The sequence below is a fragment of the Phaseolus vulgaris genome, chromosome 10, assembly GCF_051622355.1.
Source record: "Phaseolus vulgaris cultivar YP4 chromosome 10, ASM5162235v1, whole genome shotgun sequence".
Lineage (NCBI taxonomy): Eukaryota > Viridiplantae > Streptophyta > Magnoliopsida > Fabales > Fabaceae > Phaseolus > Phaseolus vulgaris.
The window spans coordinates 39,117,657-39,128,639 of record NC_143507.1 but is presented as its reverse complement, the minus strand read 5'-3'; the positions used below and the strand labels follow the sequence as shown (position 1 = coordinate 39,128,639).

General features: G+C 35.5%; 2 protein-coding genes across 2 annotated transcripts; both read right to left on the bottom strand.

Moving 5' to 3' along the window:
• Positions 1 to 3,898: 3,898 nt before the first annotated feature.
• LOC137818023 (uncharacterized) lies at positions 3,899 to 5,988 on the bottom strand. Its single transcript, XM_090296165.1, has 4 exons — positions 5,824 to 5,988; positions 5,652 to 5,744; positions 4,071 to 4,430; positions 3,899 to 3,973 (listed from the first exon to the last, which is right to left on the bottom strand). Exons 1-4 carry the CDS (start codon positions 5,986 to 5,988, stop codon positions 3,899 to 3,901), a joined length of 693 nt encoding a protein of 230 aa, XP_090152291.1.
• Positions 5,989 to 7,088: 1,100 nt separating this feature from the next.
• On the bottom strand, positions 7,089 to 10,975 carry LOC137818021 (uncharacterized). Its single transcript, XM_090296164.1, has 4 exons — positions 8,878 to 10,975; positions 8,058 to 8,366; positions 7,860 to 7,965; positions 7,089 to 7,781 (listed from the first exon to the last, which is right to left on the bottom strand). The coding sequence occupies exons 1-4, from the start codon at positions 10,923 to 10,925 to the stop codon at positions 7,089 to 7,091; spliced, it is 3,156 nt and encodes a 1,051-aa protein (XP_090152290.1). The 5' UTR covers positions 10,926 to 10,975.
• Between the last annotated feature and the right edge of the window lie 8 nt (positions 10,976 to 10,983).

Sequence of the window (10,983 nt, the reverse complement as noted above, 5' to 3'; positions counted from 1 at the left end):
AGGCGTGTAATTGTATAAGTGTGCCTTTTGCTGTATGATCTATCCTAGATGCCTAACCAAGTCTAGATCAAGCACATGATGTGGTTAAATGGTCTTTGAAAAGGTTTTTGAAAAGTGTTCTTCCTCAAACCGACCGGCGATCATGCACCGCCTTTTCAAGTAGCTATGCTGACCATCGACCAGCGATCATGCAACTTCTTTTCAAGTAGCTGTGCTGACCACCGACTGGCGATCATGCACTGTCTTTTTCAAGTATCTATGGCGACTACCAACTACTCACTTATGGGGAACGGCTTTTCCTCAATCGGTGATCATACTATTCATCGCCGTTTTTTTCCGGCGATCATGCTATGGGTTGCCATCTACGATCGTCGTCTGCTTAGAGAAGCTTTTGAAAGAGCTCTTAAAAGTTTTAAAACAGTACAAAAATAAATCTGTTCTAAGGGTACCTTACGTTCTTCACTCACCCTATGGCAAGCAAAGAGTTGTTCTACTTTCATCTCCCAATCTAGGTAGGCCTCTACATCTTCCTTACCATAGAAATGGGGTAGGTCTACCCTTACTTCCCTTGGGCTCTCTTCCTCTCTTCTTCTATCTCTCATAGGGGGTGGTTGGTAGTAATCATGTATTCTAAGGCTTCCCTCCCCTAGAGACTCATCTTTTTTTGAATGAGAGGCATGAGTATGAGTTTTTATTTTTATTTTTGTGATTTCTCTTCTTGGGCTCTAGCCAACTCATTAATTTTAGTCTCATTCTCCAATTGTCTAAAAGAAATCATTTGCACAGCTTGTGAAACTTCTTTCAAAAGAGTTTTCAAAGATTTTACTTCACTTTCAATAGACTTTGGAGAGTGAGAAGAAGAAGACATGGCTAAAGCTTTGTGTATACAAGTATTTTACCTTGAGAAAATTTAGGAAAGTCAAAGAAGGTAGTTTTCCAGGTAAGGGAGGTGAGTCACAAAGGACTACTTAAATACCAAGCCTTTGCCTTGCCAAAAACTATCCCTCAATGTCTTCACACAAAGCTTTCTCTTAGTAAATCACTTAGAACACAATTAAGTTGAGAAAACAGATTTTAATGCAAGAAAACAATGCAAGCTAACTAATTAACCAAGCTAGACGAAATAACAAAGCTTAAACAAGACAACATACATCAAAAGCGTAGCTAATTATGCTAGGAAGTGCGGTTTAAACAATGAACAATTGCTAATTATAAAACTCTACACCAGTCGGCCCTAAGTGAGACTTCTTGGACACTTGGAGCCCTTGAAGACACACTCACTGTCTAATCACGTAATTAAAGAAGTAATTAACACAAGTTAAGTAGCAAAGACAAGAATTAAGAAAACTCCCTTTGTTGATCTTTTTTTTTTTTGCTAATGACACTTCCTTGGTTGTCTTTCCTTGTTGGGCCCTCCAAGTGTTTGTGGTGTTTTTAGAAGTGTTTGATTCTGCCTTTGCCTTTGTTCCCCTTAGAATTAAGGACTTAATTCTCCAATTCCAGCACCTATCAAGAAGACTAGACCTTACCCAAGTCAAATTTCCACTCAAATAAACACCAAAAGAGAATAAATTCCAGCACCAAATTTAGAGGCCAAAGAATGAGAGCAAGAAACAAATTAATTGGAAAAACAGTACCACATAAATGGAGTTAGATTATGACAACTAGAAAGAGTTCCAAGAAATATTAGACAAGCAAATAAAGGTACTCAAATAAAGGTAGGCACACAAAATGAATCCTAAGAATAGCACTAGAATAGATTTCAAAAATAAAAAACAGCACCACTGGAAAATATTGTGGGCCAAAGAAAGTGTTTTTCCCCAATTTATGCTGAGCTGTGCTTTTTAGATTTGATTATGAAAATTGATATGCAAAATATTCAAGATCTTAGCTAAAATCTGGCGTTGGAATCACTCCAAACGCATGAACCATTTTTTTTAATAAATTTTTCAATTTCAGTGTTCAGTTACGCCAACTGTAGCGCCCAGATTTGCACACTAATTTTAAAATATTTATCATTTTTTGTCTATTGATTCTTTTGAGCTGATTCTTTTTTTGTCTTTTCTGTAACACCCTAATCTTGCATATTCCAGAGAATAAAAAATTTCCTATGAGTGAAAATATTTTTCTGGAACAAAACAGCCAGCACAGAGAATGTAAAACAGGGGATTCTGGAAAAACTGGAAACAAAAACAGCAAGATACCAAAATTTAAACACAATGGAATTGATGAAAACGAATTTGTGTAAGATCTAAACACAAATATGAACTCAAGCTAAAAAATAAAAGGCACCAAAAGATCAAAATCACAGCAGATTCAAAGCAAATATTTAGACCAAAATCAAGAAACAATCAAGCCAAATAAAAGTGCAATAAAGACTCAAATACCTAAAATAAAAAAACAGCAACTCAAGGTATATGGAATCCTATCACAAATTGCACAAGGATTGTTCAAGATCAATTGAACAAAGTGCATCGGTTGGATCTTCCAAATAGCACACCAAAACAAATTAAAATTTAAAAAACAGCAAGACAATTATGGAAACAAGATGAACAACATGAAATAAAGAAGAACTCAAAATGAAAAGACCAAGAACTACTCATCTTTGAAGAACCTATGCTCATGATACCAAATGATGGCAAATTCATGAAGCTCTTCTCGGAATCATGTGAAAAATGGTGCGGAAGCCATGGATGTAAATGTGCAAGATCCTCCTAGGAGCTATGGTGATCTTGAAGGTGCATGATGTGTATGGAAGTAGGGAGGTTCGGCCAACCCTATGGAAAGTGAGGAAGATGAAGATTAGGTCCAAGAAACTAGGTAGAAGCAAAGTATGACACAATGTTGGCAGCATAACTTTACTCTCATTAATCTTGCAAATACATGAGCCAAGCATCTCCTTTTATAGCCAAGGAGGTCGTAATTCCTAAGCTAAGAGAAGATGAAATGCTTCTCAAATGAAATGCAAATGAATCCACATGGTAGCACATGGGCACATGGCCGGCCAAGTGAGCAAGCTTCTAGAATGTGCACAAAATCTAGGGTAAATCATGTGTAAGACAAGTTTATGCTTTATACACTACTCTAATTACTAAGGCACCCTTAATGGGCCTCCATGTAACAATTACAAGGTCTTCTCTTCCCAAAACCGTAGCTTGACCCATGTGTATGTGAAGGTGCTTGATCCTAGACGGTCTAGGCACTACAAAAAAACGTGTATAATGCGGCGGTTATTTTCGTAAAAACTGGCGTTTTTAACCGCCGCATTATACGTCTGTGGCGGTATTGCGTACCGCCAGAATTCTTGCCGCCACAAAGTTTAATGTGGCGGTCAAATGAGAACCGTTGTAGCAGACGCCATAGTATGCATTGTATAATGTGGCGGTTTTAAGCGTGCAATTGACGTCAGTTATAAATGTCGTAATTTTAAAATTGGGTAAACCAATTCTTACGTAAATAGTGGCAGTTTTAACCGCCACTTTATAACTGTAATAATTCGAATATTAAATATTTAATTTTATTTTTAATATTTATAATAATTTATTTAATTCTATTTTATAATTTGATTTGATAATATTATTTAATTTGATATTATAATTAAACTTTAATTTTATTTTTAATATTTATAATAATTTATTTAATTCTATTTTATAATTTGATTTTATAATATTAATTAATTTGATATTATGTTTCATAATATATATATAATTAAGTTATAACATAAACTAATTTCATAATATATTTAAAATTGAGAAATATAATAATCAAAAGATGAGTTCATTCATTCATTGAAATAACAAAGTTGATAATGTCAAACTAATCCAAACAACAAGTAAATTAAATTGTCAAAATGTAAATTGTTTCATTTTCTAAACATATTACAAGTAAATTCTCAATCCTAATTTGTCTTACTCCCTCCACTTGATCTTATATTCTGGTTTGGTGATGGAGCACCACTAGCAACATCCGGTGTCTGGAATAAGTTAAAATATGTTTAAAATTAATTGACAATTTTTAAAAAATAAATGAAAACAATATTATAATAAAATTTTAAGTATAGTAATTTATACCTCATTAATAGATGCTTGTACCAAATTTGCTGCCATTGCAGCAAAATGTTCCGGCACGTCTGGTCTAGAAGCAATGTAGGCTAGCATAGTATGCATTTGGCTCCTTACAACTGCAAGTTCTGTTGCCATCTTTTCTACCTTTTCTTCAACATTTGTTGAAGACCCACCACTAGAGGAACCATTATTCATATTGCTTACCCTTGTTGTGGATTTCTTGAAAGCAAGGGTAGGACAAGCTCCATATGAAAGTCCTCTGACCCTCCCTGGATGCTCCTTTCCAAAAATGACACCAACAGGATCATTTGGAGATATATGTGATGCAGTTTCTGGATTTTCCAGCATTAACTCATCAATTTTATCCTACATAAAAATGGAAGCAACCAACTTTAATGTTCGTCTTCCCAAAACAGTCCAAGACAGTATCCAAAATAGCCCAAAACAATCCAAAACAGTCCAAAACAATATATACCCATGGTAGAGACAATATGTTCCCAAAACAGTCTAAAACAGTCCAAGACAATATCCAAAATAGCCTAAAACAATCCAAAACAGTCCAAAACAATATATACCCATGGTAGAGACAATATGTTCCCAAAACAGTGTCCAAAACAGTCCAAGGAAGTATCCAAAATAGGCCAAAACAATCCAAAATAGTCCAAAACAATATATATCCATGATAGAGACAATATGTTCCCAAAACAATCCAAAACAGTTCAAGACAGTATCCAAAATAGCCCAAAACAATTCAAAACAGTCCAAAACAATATATACTCATGGTAGAGACAAAGTGTTCCCAAAACAATCGAAAACAATTCAAGACAGTATCCAAAATAGCTCAAAACAGTCCAAAATAGTCCAAAACAATATATAGCCATGATAGAGACAATATGTTCCCAAAACAATCCAAAATAGTTCAAGACAGTATCCAAAATAGCCTAAAACAATTCAAAACAGTCCAAAACAATATATACTCATGGTAGAGACAAAGTGTTCCCAAAACAATCGAAAACAATTCAAGACAGTATCCAAAATAGCTCAAAACAGTCCAAAATAGTATATACTCATGGCAGACAAAATATGTTCCCAAAACAGTCCAAGACAGTATCCAAAATAGCCCAAAACAATCCAAAACAGTCCAAAACAATATATACCCATGGTAGAGACAATATGTTCCTAAAACAGTCCAAGACAGTGTCCAAAATAACCCAAAACAGTCTAAGACAGTATCTAAAATAGTCCAAAATAGTCTAAAACAATATCCAAATCAGTATCCAAATCCAAAATAGTATGTCTCAAAAATAGTATATACAGAAAACAATTACTCTGTTCAACATAAAGAAGAAAATGAGAGGTTCAAAACTGATATAATTAGAAGTTACCCCAATCTCCATAGCTTCATCATTAACATACGTGTCATTCTTCCTCTTGTGTGTGATCTTCCACATCTCAGCTCGGCCAATGTTCCTACCAGTCTCAATTTTCTATACATTCCAAAAAGGATAATATAATTACAAAAATACATAATATATTATAAATCAAAATATATGCCAAATTCACAAAGCTACATATATGTAAATATACCAGATTATCCCTCCTTCTTGACAATGCCATAGCTCCACCAGTGTGAGGAATAGTTTGTTTCTTTCTTATCTCTCTATTCCTGTTACACAGTTTCTACACAATAAAATGAAATCAGTTTTTGCAAATTTAAAATCAAGTTGAGTGAGAAATATATGAAATGAAAAGTATGTACCACTGTGGAAGGCTTGAGACGATAATCCACAAATATAGCCCACTGCTCCATGTTAAGACCATCTGGAACATTCTTTATCAAGTCATTTCTGCTTAACACTGGGTCATAGAATTCATTCCAGAGCTTGCATCTATACTCCCTCCACAATTTGCCAATTTTGAACATAACATCTCTCTTAGCGAGATCTTCATTTACCATGAAGCAAAAACGACTCTTCAAATAATACAATTGTTAGTCCACATATATATTCAAAAACTGAAATAAGAATGTACATATTTAATGTTTTATTGAATGTAGGGTCAATTACCTTCAGTGCACTCTCCCATATAGTATCCTTGTAAGTATCAGACACAGATGACCAACTTTCAAAACTTATAGGCAACAATATATGATTTGCTGCTAGCTGTCCACAAACTCCAGCAAGCAAACCACATGCTTCTCCAATGGGTTGAAAGTTATCATCATAGTTGACAACCACACGTGTTCCAATGGGCAAATTATGAGCATCCCTAACCTTGAGCTTCGTTTTCTGAGTAACTCCATGCTCATCTAAAAAGTATAATACATTAAGGTATCTGCAATGAAAGTAATTAAATGAAAAAGAAAAACACAACAACAAAATTAACATATGTTTACCTATAGTATCAACAAACCAATACTGGTTTGAATGTCTGCCTTTTTTTGGTGCCACCCTTTCTGCTTCAGATTCTAATGTATGCGGTTGTGCAGATTGAGGGGTATGTGGTTGTGTAGACTCGGATGTATGTGGCAGTGTAGACTCAGATGTATGTGGTAGTGCAGAGTCAGATGTGTGTGGTTGTGCATACTCAGATGTGCCTTCAGGTTGTGCAGATTGTGAGATTGGTGGTTGAGTAGACTCAGTTTGTGGTAGCGCTGTTGATTCAAAAGTAGGTTGTAAATCTCGTGGTTGTGCAGATTTTGAGATTTGTGGTGGTGTATGTCCAGATGCTTGTGGTAATGGAGATCCAATATGTGGTTGACCAGATTTAGTTATTTGTTGACGTGTAGTTTGAGGCGTGTCATTAGGTTGAACATAGTTCCTCACAGATGTGTCTGAACTATGTCCACCAATTGCCTTAAGCAAGTTCTTAATCCTCTTAGGCTTAGGCATATCTGCACATAAAAAGGAAAGAATAAAATACAAAAACAAGATATAACAATGCATATCAAAGTACATAATCAAATAGATGTGCAACTAACAATAACCATACATGTGCAGTTTTATTAACAGACCAAGCTTATTATTACTCTGACATTGAGTCATTTTCATGAAGTTCATGATCATTGTTATCCTCGTTTAATAATTCATCATCTTCATCATCCCTAAACAATGGCAAATGTTCAGACTCGCTGAAAAAATGGTTTAAATCTTGTTGTGGACATGGTTCCAGTTCACAAACTTCATTATCTCCTTCTCCCATATCATACAAGTCTCGTGGTTTCAAGTGGACGACAATTTTCCAATCCTTGTTAACTTCATCATTAACATAATATACCATTTCAGCTTGTGAAGCTTCAATATATGGATCATGCTCCTCACGATCTCCCATGTGAATTAATCTTGAAAAATTAATAGAAGTAAAACCCCACGGATCCTTTCTAAGCCCCCTATCTCTTGTGGTGTCAGCCCATTTACATTTGAACAATGTCACTTTAAAACGACCATAGTAATTAAGCTCAATTATATCTTCTAATTTTCCATAGTATGCCAAATCCGCTTCCCTAATGTTTTGATCAGCCATACTTGCAACACATGATGTTGATGAAGTTAAGTAAACTCCACTGTTTTGGGTTTTTAACCCATGTTCTCGACTTTCGGTCCTAAACTTGAATCCATTTACATTGAAGGCAGAAAATCTTCTAGCATGTGGAGTCGGACCTTGAGATAGATACTTAAGATCATTTGACACTGTACTTGAAATGTCTGGGTTATTAATCTACAAAAATAAGGATTGAATATGTGAACATATGTTACAAACTTTAATAAAACAATTATAAAAACAGTTTCTACGTACCCTTTGAGGAAACCAATTCATGAAATCCTTATTAACAATCATTTCTATCTCTATATTTGAAATTCTTCTCCCTCTAAACCTCCTTCGCAAATGACTTTTAAATTCCCTAAGAAAATAATCATAACCAATGTGTTACTAATGATTCCATTAAGGACACATTTTGAATATAATTAAATTTATAGTTGTGTTAACACTCACTGAATGAAAGGGGTAACTTCAGGGCAATTAAATAACACATATCGATGTGCTTGAGTTCTTTGCATGGTTGACAACTCAAAAGTTGAAGAGGCACTTACTACTCTACCAATTGGTGGGAAAATGGTACTCAATTGTGGCATATTTGTATTACAAGAATCATCCACACGTGAAGGCCTGTTACTTCTTGTCTCAACCCCTTCCATATATTCAGAGGTAAAGGACAGAACCTCTTCAGCTAGGTATCCTTCGGCAATGGAACCTTTAGGTTGTGCCTTGTTTCGAACATATGATTTTAAATGTCCCAAATACCTATAAAATAATTTTTCAATTAGGATAATCAAATATGAAGCTTAAAAAAACTTCAAAATCTATGTGTGCCAAAAACATTTACCTTTCTATGGGATACATCCAACGATAATGAACCGGGCCTCCAAGTTTGGCCTCACCAACTAAGTGACAAGTTAAGTGCACCATAACTGTAAAAAAGGTAGGAGGGAACAACATTTCCATGTGGCAAAGAGTTTCAATGATGCGGGACTGAAGTTTATCAAGTTCGGTTTGGCTTAAACTTTTGCCACATAATTGTCGAAAAAATGAACATAGTTCTACTATCACTGCAGTCACATTGTTTGGTAAAACATTACGTATGGCAATGGGTAGCAAATGTTCCATAAGAATATGACAATCATGACTCTTAAGGCCAAAAATCTTTCCAGCTTTCAAATCAATACACCTTGAAATATTACTCGAGTATCCATCTGGCATTTTCACATCTTTCAGTGTTTTCAGAGTATCCATCTGGCAATGGGTAGAATATTACCTTTCTATGGGATACATCCAACGATAATGAACCGGGCCTCCAAGTTTGGCCTCACCAACTAAGTGACAAGTTAAGTGCACCATAACTGTAAAAAAGGTAGGAGGGAACAACATTTCCATGTGGCAAAGAGTTTCAATGATGCGGGACTGAAGTTTATCAAGTTCGGTTTGGCTTAAACTTTTGCCACATAATTGTCGAAAAAATGAACATAGTTCTACTATCACTGCAGTCACATTGTTTGGTAAAACATTACGTATGGCAATGGGTAGCAAATGTTCCATAAGAATATGACAATCATGACTCTTAAGGCCAAAAATCTTTCCAGCTTTCAAATCAATACACCTTGAAATATTACTCGAGTATCCATCTGGCATTTTCACATCTTTCAGTGTTTGTAAAAACGTTTTTTTCTTTGGTTTTGACAATGAAAACACACTTGGCCGAAATCTTCCTCTTTCATCTGGCCAAAGTTCATTCCTTATACCCATTTCTTTAAGTACCTTTTGGGCTTTTAAATTATCTTTTGATTTCTTAGGGTCATTGAGTAATGTATACAAAACATTGTCACAAACATTTTTTTCAATATGCATGACATCTAGACAATGGTGTAACAAGTTCGTCTCCCAATAAGGAAGATCAAAAAATATACTTCTCTTTTTCCATTGTTCTGCTCCAACAACTTCAAGAACATTCTTTCCCCGACCCCTTTTACTTGTATCCGTAGGTTCTAATGGTTTTCCAAATGTAACATTGATACCCTCAACTTGTTTAAATATGTCTGACCCTGACAAATGTTCTGGTGCTTCCCTTAGTTCAGTTCTTCCGTCAAAAAGAGAACGACTCAATCTGAATCTATGTTCTTTATGTAAAAATCGACGGTGTCCCATAAAGCTGTATTTGCCCCTATACAACAAAGAAGACTCAGTGTCAAAGTTACAAGTTGGGCAAGCAAGACCAGTGTGCGTGTTCCATCCAGATAAATTGCCTAGGCCAGGGAAGTCACTAATTGTCCACAACAAAGCCGCTCGCAATGTAAACATTTCTTTTTTCGAATAATCAAAAGTTTGCACTCCATCGAACCAGAGCTCCTTTAATTCTTTTATGAGTGGTTGTAAGTATACATCAATGTCGTTTCCTGTCATTTGTTTTCCAGGAATTATCATGGATAGGATAAAAGAGGTTTGCTTCATACACTCCCAAGGAGGACGATTGTATGGGATGAGGACTACTGGCCATATACTATAGCTTGTACTCATGGTTCCGAAAGGGTTGAAGCCATCACTAGCTAAGCCCAGTCGTACATTTCGAGGATCATTTGCAAATTCTGGATGTAATACATCAAATGCTTTCCAAGCCTCAGAATCTCTAGGATGCCTCATCAACCCATCCTGGATATCCTCTGATGCATGCCATGTCATAGATTCAGTTGTCTTAGAACTCATAAACAATCGTTGCAATCTTGACTTCAATGGAAAGTAACGCAAGATCTTTGCATATTGTTTCTTATCTTTATCTTTCCACTTAGACATTTTGCACCGTTTACATTCTTCTAAGCTTTCATTATCTTCACCCCAATATAGCATGCAATCTTTTGGACAAGCTGGTATTTTGACATAATTAAGACCAAGTTTGTTAATCACATTCTTGGCCTCATAAAATGAGTTAGGAAACTTAGCATGTTCAAATGCATCCTTTAGCAAGTTTAGAATCATGGTCATTGCTTTATCACTCATTCTACACATGCATTTTATATGATACAACTTCAACATGAATGATAACTTTGAATACTTGGTACAACCTTCATATAGTGGTTCATTATTGTCCTTCAACAACGCATCAAAGTTTGTATTTCCTTCACCATGCAACATATCATCTTGTACACCATCATCTTGAGTACCCTCATCAATGTGATCATCGTGGTGCCCCACAAACCCAAATGCATCGTTCAACATGTCTTCCATTGGATTATGAGATTCTATGACATCTTCAATGACATGCGCACTTGGAACAACCACAAACTCATTTCCACTTAGTCCTTCACCGTGCATATACCAAGTTTGGTAGTTTTGAGGAAAAGTGCTACATGTTAAGTGTTCTTGAACTACA